Source organism: Carassius carassius, chromosome 40, assembly GCF_963082965.1.
Source record: "Carassius carassius chromosome 40, fCarCar2.1, whole genome shotgun sequence".
Classification (NCBI taxonomy): domain Eukaryota; kingdom Metazoa; phylum Chordata; class Actinopteri; order Cypriniformes; family Cyprinidae; genus Carassius; species Carassius carassius.
Window position 1 is genome coordinate 1,906,798 of NC_081794.1, and position 22,203 is coordinate 1,929,000.

The window sequence follows — 22,203 nt, forward strand, 5'->3', positions numbered from 1 at the left end:
GAAATTCATTCCACAATATAGTGATGTTACAGGCCCTCTACGTGAACTGTTGAAGCAGGATGTGGAATGGTCGTGGCATGAGCTGCAGGATGCCAACGTTAAGTTCAAGCTCCAACGTTACAGTCTCAACGTGATTTATAAACGGGGCAAGGAACTCTTTGTCGCTGATGCCCTATCACATGCTCATCTCCCCTCCACTGACCCTCCCCTTTCGGATGACCTGCTAGAGGTAATGACACTTCAAGTTCTCTCATCACAGTGGACAGAGGAACTCCGAACTGTTGTAAAATCTGATCCCACATGCCAAAGACTTGTTAACATGATAATGCATGGCTGGCCGAACTCCTTCAAAGAGCCCTCACATGACCTCCTCCCATTCTTTTCCATGAGAGAGGAATTTGTTGTTGAAGATGGACTGATTTTTCGAGGACAGAGACTACTGATACCACCATCACTACAAAGTTACTACGTGACTCAGCTACATCAAGGCCATCCAGGTCTGGCGGCCACAAAACGCAGGGCAAAAGAAAAAATGTACTGGCCCACGATGCATGATGATATCGGGAGAGCAATCTCTCGTTGTGCTACTTGTAACGCCCTTAGACCCCATCAATCACATAAACCGATGCAACCACACAATGTTCCTGATCTTCCCTGGATGTTAACTGCGGCAGACATATTTGAATGGCATGGAAAAATGCATTTGGTTCTAGTGGACTCATTCTCTGGTTGGTTTGAGCTTGACCACCTACCCGACATGAGAAGTGTCACTGTAATTGCAAAACTTAAGAGACACTTTGCCGTCCATGGCATTCCTCAGACGCTCATGACAGACAATGCACGGCAGTTTGTATGTAGCTAATTTTCTGGTTTTGCACGTGCATGGGACTTTGAGCACATTCGGAGTAGCCCATATTACCCACAATCCAACAGGCTTGCAGAACGTGCAGTGCGATCCGCCAAGCATCTGCTAGAGAAATGCCATAGAGAGCACAGTGACATTCAGGCTGCTTTACTCCACCTGCGTAACCTTTCACGCGCTGACCTGCCATCACCTGCCCAACTGCTCCTCGGTGTTCAAGAGCCTGCGCCCACTGATTGTTCAGAAGATGATTACAGGCCACTTCCACCAGTGTCACCTCTTACAAACCCCTTGTCATCTACAGTATTACCATCTCAGAGCGAAGCACCTGCCACTGGTGTTGTCGCTGAAACTGCCCAACCTGTAGTGACTCGTTCAGGGAGAGTTAGCCATCCTAACCCACGTTAACTGGCTAAATATGCCCGTCACAGTTATTACAGTGTTACATGTTATACTGTTTATTCATATGTTCAGTTGGTGAGTGTTAGCTTAAGGGAAGGGATGTAGTGTTGATACATGTTATATCATAGTTGATAAATGCTATAGCCCTTTAAGGGTGGTGTTACATGGGAAGGTGGGTGTGGTCGGGGTGGACCAGAGTGCAGGGTTGCAGGAGTGTAAGGTAAAAGGAGAAGGAAATAAAACGAGGAACACGTTTGGTTAAATCCAGTCTGCATTGTGTCAGTTATTGACAAATCTACACCGAAGTACCGGGTCTTTTGACAACACTATTTCACACTGATGAAACTGAGCAAGAAGACATGAATGCTGATGAGCACAACTGCCAGACATTAACAAAGACTGGGGGATAACGTGAGCACACACACAAGCGCACACACACAGATACAAATAAGCATTAAAAACACATCAAAAATGGTTCCAAGACTTTTGAAGACATGCATTAGTTTTGTGTGACAAACAGATTCATTACTCTGTGATTTATTATATGCACATACCGTATATTCATTTAAATTAATTTACTGAAAATGTGCTCACTCTCAGGCTATCCCAGATATAGGTGAGTTTGCTTCCCCGTCAGATTTGGAGAAATGTAGAAATTTCAGAATGAGAGTCCAAACAGTTGATAAAAACTTCACAGTAATCCACATCACTCCAGTCCATCAATTAACATCTCGAGAAGCCAAAAACTGTCTATTTGCAATAAACAAATCCATCATTAAGATGTTTTTAACTTCAAACCATTGCTTCCAGCTAAAACATGAGTCCATAATCCATAACAACACTTCCTCCAGTGAAAAAAGTACCCCATTTTCATCTGTTGTCTCAAAATCCACACGCATATTTGTTTAGAGCTGTTTTGGCTTGTAAATGGTGCTTGATCTCTGCAGATTTCTTTCCCGATTTAGACCAGACAACTTTATCTCCAGAGAAAGCGTTATTACTGCAGAGGATTTAAAAATGTCCATTTAAATGAAACCGCCTTGCTGTCAGTCACTGAAGCGCTGTGGAGTGCAAAAGCCAATCTTCAGTTCTCATTCTGCTAGATCTATCTCCTGCGTCAACAATGTTAATCATCAAATCCTTCTGTTCACCCTCTCATCGATGTACATCACTGGAACTGCACTCCACTGGTATAAATCTTACCTCACAGGTCCTTCAGTGTGGCTTGGGGAGGAGAGGTATCCAAATCACATCAACTGGTCACTGGGGTTCCTCAGGGATCCGTTCTTGGACCCCTCCTCTTCTCTATATACACTAAATCAATGGGATCCATCATTCAGGAACATGTTTTCTCCTACCACTGCTGATAACACATAGCTCTACCTTTTATTTAAAGGGATAGTTCATTTTCAAATTAAATTTTTGTATGTTTTAGCTTACCTCAAGGACATCCAAGATGTAGGTTTCTCTGTTTCCTCAGTATTTCCCATTTTGATATTTTTAGGTCCAACCGTTCTTGTCTGTGACTCACATAATGGATGTCTATGGTCACCACCTCAAAGAGCATGCACAGAGGAGTCAAAATTAAACAATTCCCCATCGTAAGTACACATTGATGACCTAATACAAGAAACGAGCGGATTGTGTAAGAAAACGAACAGTATTTATATCGTTTTTACCTCTTGTACACAACCACGTCCAACTGATCTGAGTTCGCGAGTGCTTCCCGATGTGGCGTACGCGTGCACTCTGGCTTTAGTCTGCGCAAGCGCGGAAAGCGCCGGAAGCGATCTCTCGCACGTGTACATCACTCATTGTTTACACTTACTGCCTATGGTTTACACAGATTTCGAAAGTATTACCTTTCACTGTGAAGATGTAAACATATTTAGATGTACAGGAAATTGCAATGGAAGACGATTTCAATATATCCATAGACAACGTTGAATTTTTTTCACAACCATATTTATTTGAACCAGAATACACAGACCAAGTACTCAGGAGTGATCCGCTGCAACAGCACGTCTTCAAGCCTCAGAGACAGAGATCTCTTCAAAATTGGTGGTGTTTTAGTAGCAAGTGTTGTGAGATGCCAACAGAAGTGGAGAGCATATGTTGTCACGAATGGAACAACTACAAGATGACGACGAGGACATTAACAGTATCGCATCACACACCTGCCTGACTGAAGATCCTGAGTTTTCTCCGCTGTTGAGACCCAGCGTTTTGCACGTTGTGTTTAGTTTGCCACGTATAAACTGGAGGCGACGTCCAATGCCAGAGGGACCCAATGGCACGCTGTCAATAGAGTGAGTAATGTGTTGTATTTTTATTATAAACGCAACGATTATAGGGTGCATTATAAACATTAATTTACTACAATTACTGCATTATATTTCAGACAGTGCAGATTGAAAGCGTAGCGTGTGGTAAACAATGAGTGATGTGCATGCGCGAGACATCACATCCGGGGCTTTCCGCGGTTGCGCAGACTAAAGCCAGAGCGCGCGCGCACGTCACATCAGGAAGCACTCGCGAACTCTCAGATCAGTTGGACGTGGTTGTGTACAAAAGGTAAAAAATATATAAATACTGTTCGTTTTCTTACACAAACCGCTCGTTTCTTGTATTAGGTCATCAATGTGTACTTATGATGGGGAATTGTTTAATTTTGACTCCTCTGTGCATGCTCTTTGAGGTGGTGACCATAGACATCCATTATGTGAGTCACAGACAAGAACGGTTGGACCAAAAAATATCAAAATGGGAAATACTGAGAAAACAAAGAAACCTACATCTTGGATGTCCTTGAGGTAAGCTAAAACATATCAAAATTTAATTTGAGAGTGAACTATCCCTTTAAAACAGATGATGCAATGTTACCTGCTCGGATCTCAGACTACCTGATGGACGTCTCAGCAAGGATGAAAGAAGAGCACCTGCAGCTCAATCTGGCAAAGACAGAGCTTCTCATATTTCCAGCCGCTCCATCATTACAGCACCAGTTTACCATCCAACTGGGCTTATCAACAATAATCCCATTGAGTGTGACCATGTCACACTGCTTCTCATTTCTCTGCACTGGCTTCCAGTCATGGCTCCCATGAAGTTCAAGTCATTGGTGCTTGCACGCCCTAACTACACTCTCTCCTATGCGTCGACATCCCCTCCAGAAGCCTGCATTAAACAAGAATCTGTTCTGTGGTTCTATCGCAGAGAGGCACAAAATCACTCACAAGAATGTTTTCTTTCACTGTTGGTGGAATTATCTACCTAACTCCATCCGGACAGCCAAATCCCTCACAATCTTCAATAAACTTGTTAGAAGAAGCAGTCGAGCAGCAGAAGTGGACTGCAGTTTGTGTTTTGTTTTCTGTTCTCGTTAAATTTGTTGTCATTGCTAAGAAACGTTGTTTTGATTACTGTGTTTACCGTGGTAGAAGCATGCTCTAATAGAGTTTGTTCTTATACATAGCAAACTGAAACTGGAAAATTATGTGATAAGTAAGGCGTGTTCAAAGCCAGTAAATATACCTATTTACAGTACCTGTTTACAAGCACTTGTTAGAAAAGGCAATTCAGCAGCAGAAGAGGACAGCAATTTGTAAGTGTTTTGTTTTCTGTTCTTATTAGATTTTAGCACGGTTGTTTTTGCTAGGAAACATTATTTTGATTACAGAGTTTTTGCATTTGTTCTTGTGCATATTGCGTGACTTTCCAGATTCGGTTTGCTCAGTAGTAAGGCATGGCCAGCTGACTTCAATAACAAGTAATCAGGCCAGTATAAAATTGGTTAGTTCACAACGGCAGCCCTCGTGTGAAGCCTCCTCATGGGAAGACTAACGAGTATAAAGACCATTGCAAGACTCCACTGAGCAAGGACATTGACAAAGCACACAAGCATTGCTTTTCTTCCATTTCTTTACTCTTTATACAGCTTGTTCTCATATATAGGTGCATCTTAATATATTAACCTGCAAAGGTTTCCTGAGCCTTCAAAATGATCTCTATGCTGATCTATTTGCTGAACCACAGACAACATCAGAGGCATCTTACCTGGGCTAAGGAGAAGAAGAAATGGACTGTTGCCCAGTGGCAAGTTACTTCCCAAAGCAAGTTTTGTATTTTATTTGGAAACCAAGCTCCTAGAGTCTGGAGGAAGGGTGGAGAAGCTCATAGCCCAAGTTGCTTGAAGTCCAGTGTTAAATATCCACAGTATGTGATGATTTGGGGTGCAATGTCATCTGCTGGTGTTGGTCCATTGTGCTTTTTGGAAACCAAAGTCACTGCAACCGTTTACCAATAAATTTTCTGTGTGCATTGAACTTATTTAATTCACAAGTTTCACAATTTAAGTTGAATTACTGAAATAAATGAACTTTTCCACAACATTCTAATTTATTGAGATGCACCTGTACTTGTTTAGAAAATTGTACTCAACGTGTGCTTTCAGATCTAAACTATTATTACTAACACTCGGAAAGCATGCATTGTATGTTGGAGGCAGCCCAATCCTAATAATCTATGGCCTGTCCCTCTGTCCTCTACTACTTTGCTCCCTATATCATTTGGTCTATGGAACTGCCAGTCTGCTGTAAACAAAGCAGAATTTATTTCTTCTATTGCTTCTCGTTCTCAACCTCATGGCCCTAATCTGAGATTCTGAGGGATCAAACCCGGGGACACTGCCACATCTTTTTCACTAGCACCTGATGAACTAATTTCTAACTGATTCACTTATTATTCATTATCTCTTCTTATGCACGCTTTTACCGTTTTGTAAAATATCTTATGGTCATCTTTAGATAAAAGCATCTGCCAAATAAATAAATGGAAATATTAATGGATTATGGACTCATATTTTAAAGTCTTGATGGATTTGTTTCTTGCGAACACAGCTTTTGGCTTCTAAAACATTAACTGATGGACTGAAGTGCTGTGGATTATTGTGATGTTTTTATCAGCTGTTTGGACTCTCATTCAGACGGCACCCATTCACTGAAGAGCATCCATTGCTGAACAAGTGATGGAATACATTTCTCCAAATCTGTTGATGAAACAAACTCATCTACATCTTGGATGGCCCGAGGGTGAGCACATAATAGTTCATTAATAATAGTTCACTTAAAATAGCTCATTAATGTCATCACTGTGAAAACCCTCTTTTGTAATCTATATTTTTTTAACACTAGCAACACAAAGGTCATGGGTTTAATCCCCAGGGTATGCATAAACTGATAGAAATGAATGCCTTGAATGCAATGTAAATCACTTCAGACAGTACTGTCTGCCAAATGCATAAATTTAAATGTTAATTTTTTACATTTTAAATAAATAAAAATAACAACACAGTGGTGAGTCTCTGAAGCCAATATGAAGTGTGAACCTATGAATAAAAATGCGTAATTGACTCTGTCTATGCTTCTGCATCTCAGAAACCCAAACTTGTCAAGACAATAAACTAAGACACTATATTATACATATTTTCCGAAGTTGATGTTTTATACATTTTTAGAAAGATAAACTAACTTTTGTGTCTCAAACTCAAGCATGCTGCACAGTAATGAAGCCCAATCTTGATGTGTGAAAACACAGATTCACAACATAAGCTTGTGGGGACTGTGGAGATTCGTTTCACTTTGTGATGTTTGCAGATTTGACCTGACACAGCGTTCTTTAATAATCCCTGTCAACCTTAATTCACCTATCAACCGCTCACCCTGTTCAACGGTCCACAATAATTACACTGACGACCTTAAAAACTATCTACTGTAATGCTATTCTCTGATTATACGTGCAGGTGAGTGGGTTATGAAGCTGTCTGTTTGGTTAAATCAAACACGCAGTCAAATCTGTGTGTTTCCATTCACTACAGTAAGTGCGAGGCATGCTGCTAATGGAGCGTTAAAGATTAATGACAGCCTCGTTAAACTCTCATTAGAGCTGGTCCTCGAGATGCACGTTCATTGTTTACGTAGTCAATATTAGCCAGAGGGAGCGAAGCAACATGGGAACATCCAGATGTAGCACCTTAGTATTTAAAACAGCACAGATAATTGGAGTTGCTTTGAAATGAGGTAATTAAATCATCTAATTGCTCAAGAGTTTATTGAGATGATGCACATGCCGACAGATGGTTAAAAGCTTGTTATATTAAAAGTATGAGCATTAGTATCTGATTTCATTCATAATATGAATCGCAGTACTTTATAAAATGTTAAAATGGTAGATGAGCGCTATTATGGACTTGTATTTTACGTCTTGAAGGATTAGTTTCTTACAAATACACAGTTTTTGTCTTCTCCAGATGTTAACTGATGGACTGGAGTGCTGTGGATTATTGTGATGTTTTTATCAGCTCTAAATTTCTCCAAATCTAATGAAGAAATACTCATCAGATTTTGGATGGCCTTGAATGTGAGGACTTTTTTGGCAAATGCTTATTTTTAGGTAAACTATTCCTTTAAGCTATCATTAAAAAAAATGTGCATGCAAAAAATGCTGCTCACCTGTAGTTTAACTCTCACACCATCGATGTTCAGCACCTTATTCTGCAATAAAACAGAAGAGGAAAGAAAGATCAGTCTTGCAAGTCATGGATTTGAACAGATCCCTGCTGATGTCTCATTACTCTTTAACTTTGGGTCACTGAGCACAAGCGGCCCTACTTTCCTGGAAAGCACCGCAGATCCATCACGCTTTGAAGATGAGATGTCAGAAGAGAATGTGGCGCTTCTGACTTTGAACTTTTATTAAGTCTCCAGAGATGCCACTGCCACGTTACACAGCTCTGTTCGGCTTCAATATGAAAGTCCAAAAATAGCTCTTTACTTCTGTGAGCACTGAGCAGTATATATGAGTGTTCGTTTTATTAATATTTACACATTAAATTGGCCAAAAGTGACAGTAAAGATATTTATAACATTACAAAAAAATTCTACTAAATGTTGTTCTTTTGAACTATTTTTCGTTGAAGAATCCTGAAAAATTTAATATATATTAGTTTCCACAAAAATCTGTAGCAGTAAAAACTGGCTTCAACAGTAATATGAATCTAAGAAACAGTTTGTACTGTATTTTTGATCAAATAAATGCATTAAGTAAATGTTTTATTAGATATAAACAAATCCAATTACAGTAACTGTTCATTAAAATGTTTATTCCATATGTTATATACAGTATAGGATATTAAGTTGCATGTACAGTATAGCTACTTTAAAACCTAAATGTAAACCTCAACAACAACCAAAACAAAAAAAACATCATTATTTGTTTAACAATGACATATATTTTATCACACACTTATTTTTGGATGTGTTGTTTACAAAATGAAAATGAAGATAAGCAGTAAAGCTTTTCCTTTCTTAGAAATTAGTTTTTGAATAAGATCACAGTTTACTTTACATTCTCAGACAGATTTTCCAATGCAGTGCACACTGCAGAAGACTCAACTAATCAATTATATAATTTGGTGGCATTTATTTTAATGATCAGTTTATGCATTAGTTGTTGCATCGTTAATGAGCATTATAGAAACCTATGGATTTCTCTTACTAGCATCTTTCTAGCAACAAAACCTGTGGAAAAGTGCCTCCATGATGGTCATCATTTGCTCCTGTCACACTTTAATTGAGTAAAGGTCTTTTTATAGGTTTTCTGGGAGCTGATCTTAATCTAAGCGGATGCACATCCTAATGAGTGTGAATACTACATGCTCTCATTAAAACATTACTGTCACACCTAATGATGAGTGAGAAAATGAACAGCAGCATGTTTGATCACACACCAAGACTGCACACACACATGAAGAGTTGTTTGCTGTCAGCAGTTTACTGACTCATTGGCTGATAAAGTCATGGCAGGTCTGTTTTATGTTCTCTCTTGGATGTACTGTATCTTCCTCTGTTGTAGGACGACAGGTTTTTCTGCTTGAGTAGTGCTAAAACCATTAAAAACAACAGCGCTGTCATCTTCAGGCATGTTTTGACATCAGACCGCCTCACACACTCGATTGCAAGGTGTGACACTTTCCTAAAAAAGCTCAGTTTTGGTGCTTCTCTGCTAAAGCGTCAGGACTCGGGTCAGTACAGCTGTCACTGCATCAGAATATGACGGTAGTTGCTGGTGATGCATCATAATAAACCTGCAGTCACACTGAGCAGAAACTCACAGCACACACAGAGAAGCTTTAATTCAGGAACAAACATGACAGATGTGAGAGCACATTACAGTGATTTAACATGGTTAAGAGAGGAGGCACTACGCAAAGTCTTATACAAAACTGTAGAACAGTAAAAAAAGAAAAAAAAAACTGCCTAAAAAATTAAATTAAATTAAATTAAATTAAATTAAATTAAATTAAATTAAATTAAATTAAATTAAATTAAATTAAATTAAATTAAATTAAATTAAATTAAATTAAATTAAATTAATAATAAATGTTTTGTCATAATAAATTATATTAATATATAAACAACATAGAAATACGATAATAATACAATTATAATAATAAAGATTATATATAATACATTCAAATTACATGTTTAATATACTATATACTATTTTGTCTACATAAATTATACATATTTATATATAAATTAAAATGACACAACCTACTATTTACACCCAAAAGTATGCCTATACAATTTAAATCTAATTATTTAATTTATTAATTTCTTATCTGTGTGTGTGTGTGTGTGTGTGTGTGTGTGTGTGTGTGTGTGTGTGTGTGTGTGTGTGTGTGTGTGTGTGTGTGTGTGTGTGTACAGCAAAATGATGCATGACACAGGAGTAAAAAATCATAATTTATGATAGACACAGAATTACAATAGAAACTTTGTAACATTTTTGTACCATAAATGTAACATTATCACAATTCTGGCTAATATGATAAAACAACAATTATTTTCATGTTATGGCCAAGAAAGATATCAATAAACATCCAATATTAAAATTATATAGTACATTTATGTAGAAGTACTACATTCATGCATTAATGTATATTAAAATGAAACATATCATTTTGTAAATAAAACAATTAATTAACATTTAGACATTAAGGCAAAACTATATTTCATTTATGTTATGACTAAAACCAATAAAATTACATAAAACTAAATTAGTTTTTTAATGAATATATAAAATTTTGCCTCAGGGTTATTATAGTATAGTTAACTAAAACTAAAACCATACTAATATTTTTGGTATTCCAAATAAAATAACTCTTAAACAAAATAAAATTAAATAAAATATAAAAACTTATTTTATTTCAGATATTTTTCAAGGCAACATTTCTCATTTTCATTTAATTTAACTTGATGTACTAAAATATAGCTGAAAATAATAAAAACTATATAGACATATTTAAAGCAACAATAACTAATAAAAATGACAAAAGTGCAACTTAAAAAAAAAATATATATATATAATTAAAAACTTTAAAAAAACAATAGTATCTCAGTAATACTAAAATAAGACTGTTTTGCCTACAATTTTTCTAACTAAATAATAAAACTAAATTATTCATATATATCATATATTAGAAAAAAAGAGAAACTCTCATATAAATGATTAATCTCACTGAATTATATTCAATAGTCCATTATCCACAGCACAATAATGTTAATCTTTATAAAGGTGATAAAATCCATTAAATGAAGAGGTCTTGATAATATATTTAAATGCTCCACATATAATGATAATGAGTCTGTTCAGGGTAAAGGATTAGACTCACTCAGACATAAAAAGCCTTATATAATCAGAAATGCCAAGTGACCTTACACTGCAGAAATATCCCGCTCTAAAACTTCAGTTCAGCTACAGTTTTACATTTTTAAGTATATTTAAACTGGCTATAATTTCAACTCATATTTTAAAGTTCATTTAAAAACAGCTGAAAATGTTTAAATTATTTTGAGGTATGACTTTTATCTTTTCTTTTTTTTATTTATTCTAATCATATGGTTGTACACTGCTTTTCAAAGTTGCAAACAATACACAGATTACTATATTTTACAACAAAATATTATTTCAGTTGTTAAAAATTTTATGTTCAATTCAGTGCGTTTCTACAACCTTTTTTAGTCATTTCAATTAATATTTTTTTCAATTAATTTTAATTTAAAAATCGTGCTGAATCTCATGTTGGTTTCATTATATTGATGTAAAATAATGAAAAAAAAAACAAGTTATATGTTTTGTTTTTGTTTAGAGTACATTTAATACTTTTTCACTTTTTGCAAATGTGTGTATACACATACACAAACAAACACACACACACACACACACACACAAAATATATATATATTTCTTTTTTTTTTCTTTTTTTTTTTTTGAAGTTCCAAAGATTATCGGATTATGTTTTACAAGAAAACACCATTTAAATGTTTCTATTTTATGTTCAATTCAGTGTGTTACTTGCAGTTTCTTAAGCAATTTCTGAGTGAAAAATGTTTCCAGCAAAGTCATTTCAACACATTCTTCCTGTTAATTTAAATTATATTAAAGTCTTCTACAAAACCAGGTTAAAAATGCACAAATTATTTTCAGTTCAAGAAATGGAAAATCATATTTTGCCAGGGCTTTTCTTCTGATATGTTGTAGGTCCAGGATGATGTTGACTCTGGTGAAGCACACACGAGACGCTAAGGATGAGCATCACACGTCAATCTGACATTACAGCTGCAGGAGGCAGAGAGCAGCTCAACACTATCCTGATTTAATTACCAGCAGACACCTGGGCTTCCCAGCGGCAGACACACACATACACACAATTTATGCAGCTTTTCTCCAGCCATCATAGATTTCAGAAACACCAGACCTCATACGCACACATTTCACTGTATAGCTCATACAGCAGGGTCAGTGAAAGGATTCTTTCTCATAATTTGACTCTTGCATGCAGGAGAGTAATAAGAGTATCACTCATTTCCTTTTCAGTTGGTCATGTTCTACGTTACGTCAGAAATAGACTGACGAATGGGGATCTCGCCTGAGAGCCCAATCACCTTCGAGTGGTAACAAAACGAGTCAATGGTACACAGAGTACCTTGGTCTGCGGAATTTGCATCGCGAGCTCCGCCCCACTGTGCACGTATATAAGGAGAAGCGCAAGCAACTCGCATTGACTCGCACTTTGGAGCCGAGCACATTGCTTGCTGTCTTCATCAGAGTTTTTACACGCGAGTCAGCTGGTGTTGGTGTGACGGTGCGATTCAGCGGTTCGTCTGGGTTTCCTGCATTCAGCTCCCGCGTTCCCCTGAGTGCTTCAGCACCACTGAAAAAGCTTTTTCCATTTCTAAAAGAGTGAACGGGTTGAGTTTGAGTATTTTTAAAGATGTCATTTCGCCCGTGTGTTTCTGGGTGCAGTCGATATATCGCTCCTCGTGATGGCAACGTTCGTTGTGTCACGTGTCTGGGCTTCCAGCACGCTGAGACTGCGTTTGTGGATGACTAATGTTCTCATTACGGGGACATGACCATCTCGGCGTTAAGATCGAGACTCGATTACCTTAAAAGGTATAGAGTCCCCTCTGCCACTCCCCATTCTAGCTCCTGTTCTCATAAGACAGCTACTTCGGGCTGGTGGCCAGGGTCATCTGAGGGTTACCGTGTGGGCTTCCCCGACGAGCCAACCTCCTCGGGCCACACCCCCCTCACAAACGCCGCAGCCGGTTGAGTTTCCGGATGGGTTTGCTGGACCCTCTCAGGCTACTGACATCTCATTCGGGGTTCGGGAAGAAGACCTAATGTTGATCGACCCAGGGGTTTTGCAGGAGGCACGCACTGCTACCGACCTCGCTCTCCGGGCGACGAAAGTTACTGCGCTCCTTGGGTCAGGTGATGGCCACCAATGGCTAAACTTGGCACACATTAGGGAGCCTGATCGGACTGAGCTCCTCAACTCCCCAGTCTCCCAGGCTGGCCTCTTGGGCGAAGCGGTGGAGAAATTTGCCCAGCAGTTCTCTGCCTGTCTGAGGCCATCAAACACATCATGCCCTGGCGGCCTGCTGCTGCCTCCACACTGCTGCCGGTGCAGCTACCTCATCCTGCTTTTCGCTGAGGGCGCCCCCTGCGGTCTGCTCCACTCCCGCTCGGCCACAGCAGCAGCCTTCACTCAGGCCGCAGTGAGGAGATTGCCACAGAAGGGTGGCGCAGCAAGGCGTCAGGCCAAGTGGCATTCCTGAGATGGGCGACCCGGAGTTGGGGATGTCAGCTTGTCAGGAGATGGTGGCAGGACCACTCCTTCCCACGGAGGAGGGCCGGCGGAGAATCCTTTGTTTTCATTTTCTATTTGTTCCACTGGGCCAGTGGTACCCAAACCTCCACAAAAAGAGCTGTTTCCTCTACCTCCAGGTCCAAAGAGGCCATGGACGACAGTTGGCGATGTGCTTCCTCGCCACTCTCGTTCCCCTCTCCTCTTGCCAGTTTCCATGCAGAGCCGGCTCGAGAACGCATTGCCTTCTCATGCCCTCTTTGCTACTTGGAATCAGATTAGTGCTCGCACTCTGCCCCGCTAAGGGACGCTGTGCCTCCCATGCAGGGGCTGTCTGTTCCACCTCGCTGCCCCACTGTGGGTACACCTGTAGTTCCCTTGACCCCACTGGATCAGTTTCTGGGAGCCTGGCTAGAGCTCTCCAGGCCATCCTGCTGGCTCATCCAAACGATCAGGCTTGCCTAAGCGATTCAGTTCGCCAGGCATCCCCCCAGGTTTCGGGGTGTTCAAGCGTTGATGGTGGGCAAGGATGCTCCTGTCATGTGCGTGGAGGTCGCGACCATGCTGGCAAAGGGCATAATAGAGCCGGTCCCTCCAGCCGACATGAAGTCCGGCTTTTACAGCCCCTACTTCATAGTACCCAAGAAAACAGGTGGGTTACGGCCAATCCTGGACTTGCGTGCCTTGAACCGAGCTCTTTACAGACTTCCGTTTAAGATGCTAACGCCCAAGCGTTTTTTAATGCATTCGTCCGTTGGATTGGTTTGCAGCAATCGACCTGAAGGATGCATTCTTTCATGTCTACATTCTTCCTCGTCACAGACCGTTTCTTCGGTTTGCTTTCAAGGGGCAGGCATTTTAGTACAGGGTTTTCCCATTCAGGTTGGCCCTGTCTCCCCGTATCTTTACGAAGGTCGTGGAAGGAGCCCTGGCTCCTCTCAGGGAACGAGGTTTCCGTATCCTCAACTACCTCGATGACTGGCTGATTCTAGCTCAACTCTCGAGTGCGGTTGTGTGAGCACAGGGATCTGGCGCTCAGACGCCTCGCTTGTCTGGAACTTCGGGTCAACTGGGAAAAGAGCAAACTCTCCCCTGTGCAGAGGATCTCTTTTCTCTGTATGGAAATAGACTCGGTCGCCATGTTTGTGCAGCTTATGAACGAGCGCGCACAGTCACTGTTGAATTGCCTGAGACAATTCGAGGACAAGAGAGCGGTTCCACTGAAACTGTTTCAGAGAATTCTGGGGCATATGGCATCCACAGCGGCATTCATACCGCTCGGCTTGCTCCATATGAGACCGCTTCAGCACTGGCTTCATGACCGAGTCCCGAGATGGGCATGGCAACAGGGCACGCTCCAAGTGACCGTCACTCCGGCCTGCCTCCGAACCTTCACCCCTTGGTTGGACCTCTCATTTCTACAGGCTGGTGTTCCCCTAGAACCTGTGTCAAAACATGTTGTGGTATCAACAGATGCCTCTGCCATGGGCTGGGGTGCCATGTGCAATGGGCATGCTGCGTCAGGTTCCTGGACAGGACCCTGACTTCAGTGGCATGTCAATTGCCTCGAGTTCCTAGCAGTATGGCTTGCTCTGCACCGCTTCAAGGCCCTGCTGAAGGACAAGCACGTTCTGGTCCATACAGACAACATGATGACCGTAGCGTACAGCGAAAATTCCCACTGCCAGTTGTTTTACTCCCTGACCGAGGGCACCCTTGGAACGAACGCTCTGGTGCACAGCTGGCCGCTGGGCCTGCGCAAGTATGCGTTTCCCCCAGTCGTTGTGCAAGATCAGGAAGGACGAGAAGCAGGTCCTCATGGTTGCTCCATATTGGCCCAGCCGGACCTGGTTCCCTGAACTTGTACTCCTCGCGACAGCCCCTCCCTGGCCAGTTACTCTAAGGAAAGACCTTCTTTCTCAGAAACGGGGCACCCTCTGGCACCCGCGTCCCAATCTTTGGAACCTACATGTGTGGGTTCTAGACGGGTCACGGAAGGTATAGGTACCTTGCCACCTCAGGAGGTAGTTACCATCACTTCAGCTAGAGCCTTGTCTACCAGACATGCCTATGCTTTGAAGTAGACCCTCTTCGTCACTTGGTGTTCTTCACATCGTGAAGACCCCGGGAGATGCTCGATCGGGTCAGTGCTTTCCTTTCTTCAGGAAGGGTTGGAAAGAAGGCTGTCTCTTTCCACCCTGAAGGTCTATGTGGCTGCCATTTTGGCTCACTATGACCCTGTTGATAGTAAGTTGATAGGAAGCATGATCTGATCATCAGGTTCCTGAGAGGGGCTAGGAGGCTGAGTCCGCCTCGCACCCTCAGCATGTTACATCCTGGGACCTCGCAGTGGTTCTATCGGCACTGCAGAATGCTCCCTTCGAACCCTTGCTCTCAGTAGAGCTAAAGTTTTTATCATTGAAAACTGCCTTTGTAAGTCCTCCTTGAGCAGGCAGCCTGCTAGCATACGTCCAGCTGGAATATGCTACCCAGTGTATTCTGAGTCAGCTATAGGCCCTCACTCGTGCTGGCCTCACGACAGGGTGCTATCACTCATCACTTGACATTCTGCTTTCATGCTAAATTTAATTATATTTTTTTGCCATTTTTTAGTGTTTGTCAATTTTTTTAGTTTTTAGTTTTTTTTAAATAATTAAATAGTAATTTTTTTTTTTAAATATAGTATTGATTAATTTTATCTTTTAGTTTTAGTTATTTTATTGCAAGTAAAACTAAACGAAAAAAGTTACCTCAGCAACTAGCTGAAAATGTATATATATATATTTATTGTAGCAGTGCTATTTCAGTATTGTTAATATACTATTATGATTATGAATATTTTAAATTAGCTTCTATTTTATATCTTCTGTTTTTATTTTGATTTTAGTTCAGGTTTATTTATTTTGTTGTGCTTTTGGCATTTTCATTAAAATTCAATAAAACAAAATAATTTTGATTTTATTTTAAATATGTCTATAGTTTAAGATTTATTTATTTATTCAAATTAAACTAAATGAAAACAAAAAAAAATCCCATGCCAATTAGCTGAAATAAAATAAATTTAATATATTTTAAAATAATCTTTTTAATATTTTATTCCATTTTAGTTAACATTTACTTTAATTCAAGTAACAAAACATTTTCATGGTTTAGTTGCCTGTAATAACCCAGTCTTGCATCTCTCTCTCTCTCGAGCAGGTTTAAAGCTCCTCTTTGAAGAATGAAGTGATAATTAGTCTCAAACTCTGAAAGCTCAAGTTGTAATTTCACTTCTTTCTCTCATGCAACAATCACAGCCATTTTTTCAGCATTTCTGGTCTTTCTTCCTTCAGGTTTCTCGTTATTAGTCCAGCCTTTAGTTCATTTAAACTTGAAGTCAAGTAAATTTTCTGAAGCAATATCAATCTCACTCTGTTTTTGGAAGACTATTAGGGCTGGATTATAAATATTTAATATTCATAACAATTTGCTGGTAATACAAATTTAAGCAACATCATGAATATCGCGATGCATGTAATGTGCTTTTCATTTGCCCATTAAATTTCCATAAGAGCATGTCATTACACTGGTTTTGAGACTCATGAGCGTGTGATTGCATTTTAATGGTTTTCATTTTAATCTCAGGTTTAAAACAGAGTTGGTAAAAAATTAATTCAATTCATTTTTTTTAGCACTCAAAATAATGCATGGGTTTTAATCTTCAGTAAGGTTTTTAAATTCTCTTATATTTACCAAGGCTGCATTTATTTTATAAAATATTTTAAAAACTAATATTTAGTTCAAATATTTTCAATTTGAATTAATTAAATTTTTTTCTGTAATGGTAAATCTGAATTTTCAGAGGACTTTATTCCAGTCTTCAGTCTTCTTTTTTACTGCGTTTATTTGTTTATTTATTTTAATCTATTAATGTCATATGTACATACATTTGACTCATGGAGATTGAGATGAGCATTAATGGGTTAAGTGCTTTGTTCCAGTTTTTCTTAAGTCTCCAGCATATCCTGCTCATCTGTTGAGTCACATTGGTTTGGCAGAGTCTAAACGAGAGGACGGCTCTCTGATCTGAGCTTCACCCGAGATCCTTCAAAGCTCAGCCTGAGAAGATGAACAGATGCCTGACTGACACAGACAAACACAGCGAGAGGGACAGTCTTCCACACATATGCATTATACATTTCCATAAAAAAACACATTACCATAATGTCTTCGGATGTTTCACTAAATTATTTGTCTGTAATATTTTAATATAATTAAGATGCTAATAGTATTTTCTGATTCTTAGATTTTTGTCTCTCTTGCTCTCTCTCTCTATTTATATATATATATATATCAGAGAATATTTAAGAATTTTTAGAATTATCTACAAAATTGTATAACTACATAAATACATAGAATGTCACTATTTAATAAAGACACTCTGATTAAAGCTGATTGAAAAATGTTGTAATTAAAAAGTATTAATTCATAAATTTTACTGAAAATATCAGAGCATTTTAGATTTGTGATTTCCAGACATATGATCAATTAATAATAAATAAATAAAAATCATGTAAAATACTGATAAATTTCATATGGGGTCAATAATCATTTAAAATTTACAGTATAGTACTTTATAATAATACATAAATTATAATACAAAATTCTTTTTCATTAAACCTATTTTTAAAGTAATTTATTTTATACACACACACACAAATAATAATAATAAAAAAAATTAAAAGTATTACAAATAAACATAATACATTACAAAATAATAGTACGATAATACAAACTTACAATAGTCATTAAAATGTAAGTTTCTGTGGTGAACAAAAGTAAATTACTGCCAGCAAAGAAATAAATAAATAAAACTAGTGTGGTCAAGTTGTTTTGGGTGGCAGGTGTGTGTGGTAAAGGTGTTTCAGGTCACTGCAGTAAGAGCTGTGTGAACAGACACTCTTATAATCGACCCTAACGACCTGCTGCGTTCGGACGCTGACAGGTGCTTATTAATATTCATCACCAGCAAATGCAAAAATCCAGAAAAGCTGCTGGGCAGGGCCAGCTGTCACTCAAACTCTCAAAACCTGACAAAGCAACTTCTCATGAATATTCATCCGCACTCGTCTGCAACAAACTCCAGAAGAGCTGAGCGAACGCCTCCACCACATATTTCCAGATTTCCTGCTTTATGTGCAATTAAAATAATAATTAATTTAGCTGCTGAATGTATTAAGGATACATTGTGAACCTCTGAAGCTATCTGTTTCTGTGCTGTTTGCTTAATCGTGCACAAAACAGTGTAATTGACCTTTTCAGCAGACCTTAAATGATTGATGAAATGACGCGCCTGAAGACAAACATGAGGCTCACTGCTAGGCTCTGCATAAGCAGGGCTTAATATTAAGGATATCATATTGATGCTTTGAAAATTACAAACCTTTCAGTGATATTTTGAATTAATTAGCCATTTTATTGTGAATTTAGAGATATATATTACAGCTATATAATTTCTAATATTATCTGTAAACTTAACATACATTGAAGAAAAAAATATATGATACAAAATGATTGTAAAAAATTTCATATTTAAAAAAATATTTAAATTAAAATTTGTTTTAGTACTTTTTTCATATTATTAACCCCAATTAGCTACAATAATTACATGCATTTTAATACTTTACATGTAAATAAAATATGTAGTGTATAAAATTAATAATATGTTAATAATTGCATATATCATATATTTATAAAATATACATTTTAATCATACTGAAATAAAACTGTTAACAAAACAATAACACTTTTCAGTTTTAAGTAAAAACAGTCTTAAAATATTTTAAACATAAATAAATAAAATATTTATTAAAAACAAACTAAACAAATAAAATAAATATATACATTAAATAAATATATAATATTTTTTTTTGTGTGTATGTGTGGGGGAGGGTCAGCAATAAAATACATAAATATATAAATAAATAACTAAAACCAGCAAAATAAAACAATGAGCATAATACCTGCAAAATATGTAATCCTAAAGTAGGACACCGTCTGTGCACTTTCATTTTAAACATATATTCAGCCCAATCTATAATACTAGGTTTTCCAGAAGGCAGAGCACTGAAGTGAACCATGCAGTGATTACACTTTCTCATTAGCCTCAACAGCACTGGAAGCATTTCTCGTTAACGGACTGAAAATTGCCTCAGTCATTACATTTGGTCGTGGGGTATGTCGCAACTCTGAGTAATTAAACATTTCCCTTAAATTATAATTATATATATATATATATATATATATAATAAAAGATAATTATGTGTATCAAGGCAAATATTCGCTGTATTTGTCCCTGTCTATGAAACAGGAAGAGCGAGTGCGCAGTAATTAACTCTCATGGCATTTGTGAGTTAATGGACTGACATGCATGCATTAAACAATTTGCAGTCAGCTTATTCTGCTATAACTGAGTGTGAAACATTCTCCGTTCCTCTGTGTTTTATCATAGAGTCCAGTCTGAAAGATTTGTCTCAACAAGCCAGAAAACACAGATAATAAACACATGCATGTTAAATGACAAACCTCCCATGTTTAACATGTTGCTAACACATTTTAACAGGTTATTAATATGACTTGACATATTGTTGGCATGTTTTACCATCATTACTTTACATGTTGCTAGAACAATTTAAAATGATAGCTTGTTTTAACATGTTTAGCATGCTGCTTATATGAATCAGCACGTTGCTATCATGTTTGAACATGTTGTTAACACATTTCAGCATTTTGCGATCATGGTTTAGCTTTTTTAGCCTGTTTGCTAGCATTATTTATCATGTTGCTAGCATGATTCAACACATTAGCATGTTTTAACATGTTGCTAGCATGATTAAAGAGTTTGCAGTCCGTTTATGTATAGCTGAGTGTGAAATGTACTCTGTTTGTGTTTCATTAAGAGATCCAAGAAATAACATACAATCTGAAAGTAGGCAACAACAATCTAGTAAACACAATTCAACGCCGACTTCTATCAGTATGTCTTGTTTTAATGTTGCAACACATTTTAGCATGTTTACAGCATGTCGCTAGCATTATTTAGCATGATTTAGTATATTGCTAGTATGATTAAGCACATTGCTAGCATGTTTTATCGTTTTGCTAGCATCGGATTGTTTCAAAACAGTCAACAATCAGGATGAGTTTATCTTATCAATCAGGCGCGTCGTTAGACATGGGCATTCGGGGCTTCAGCCCCGGATGTTTTTTTTTATAGCCCCGGATCTCAAAAATTTTTATTTATTGATCATTATTATAATTTTTTTTTAATAATTTGTATTTATTTAAAAAAAATGACCGGGTCTTTTAATCTATCCTTCGGAATCAATCATGTATTAAAGACGATTAAAATGTGTTCAAGCAGATCAAAGTTACTATGGTTACAGCTTAGAGTGCGCGCCTGAGGAGAAAGAGCTTTGGGCTTTACTGTCATTGTTGTTTGTGGCTTCTGGTGGTAGCTATGGACATTAGACACTTTTTAAAAAGTAAAATAAGGAGGCAAGAAGAGTTATCTACTGGCGCCGTTCCCTCATCATTAAGCTCAGGTCGGTGAAGGCTCTTTAGCAAACCCTGGTCTAACGTACATAGCCCTGTACTTACTGTGGTATTAATGCAGAACAACATGTACTGTATATATAAAGTACGTGGGACCTTACTATTTCGCCTATAACTAATCCATTTTGTGAGCCATAATCCGTTTCTCGTGAAGAATGTAGATGAAGTAGCCTATACATCTGATTTGGCGATTGAAACACAATGTGTAAATTTATTCCCCTCAGATGGATAGCTAGCTAGAATACCAGGGGCCGTGTTACAGAAAGAGTCTAAGATAGGATTTTCCCCAATTGGTATTACCGAAGCAAATACTAAATAACTTTAGGAATCATATCTTGCTTCATTCTTTTTATTTCAGGTTAGGAAATCCTAACATCGCTAGCATCAACTTTTCTGTCTGATAGGCTACAGCAACCGATGTCACTTTTCTCATCTCGCGAGACGTGAGCTAAACGGCTTTTAATCGCTGTTTTGCTGCCGTTTTTTTAATGAAACATACAGTGAAAATGGAGAATTAACAACAACTCATTCATTGTTTCATTCCTATCATTGAACTTTAAGTCAGGTGACTATGGTGCGTTCACACCGGATGCGAATAGCGCGTCAGGCGCGAGTGATTTTTATGTTTATGACACCTATACAGAGTGCCTGTGTTTACTTTCTGTTGAATGGCCTCTTTACTGGACCTGCACTGTCTATAGTTCCTTTTCCAGACTTATACAAGCAGACTGTTGGAGTGATTTATGTGTGTGTGTGTGTGTGTGTGTATAGATAGATAGATAAATAGATATAGATAAATATAGAAAGATAAGATATACACAGTATATATATAGTTTTATATTCATTTTTTGAATATTCATGTATTATTTATTTGTGTTTCAGTGAATAGCTGTTACAGTTCTACAAATAAAGCATTCTATCTTTTTACCTATCATTTAAAATGCTACAAAAAATGCACCTGAATGCTGTAAAAGAAGTGTTTAATGCTCAACGCTTCCAAGTTACCAAAAGCGCGGGGGGGGGGGGGTTGATGGGGGGGTCTGGGCTAAGCCCCCAATGTATCAAGACCCTAGCAACGCCCCTGTTATCAATCACAGAGGTGGATAACTGTGTCAGACTGAAACTCATGAGT

The 22,203-nt window shown here is 38.2% G+C and overlaps 1 protein-coding gene across 1 annotated transcript in view; it reads right to left on the reverse strand.

Moving 5' to 3' along the window:
- LOC132121921 (ras-related protein Rab-26) overlaps positions 1-22,203 on the reverse strand; it is a 92,826-nt gene that overhangs the window by 51,056 nt on the left and 19,567 nt on the right. Inside the window, exon 3 of the mRNA XM_059531660.1 lies at positions 7,774-7,815. Within this exon, the coding sequence (XP_059387643.1) occupies positions 7,774-7,815 (42 nt within the window). The remainder of the gene's footprint in view (positions 1-7,773; positions 7,816-22,203) is intronic.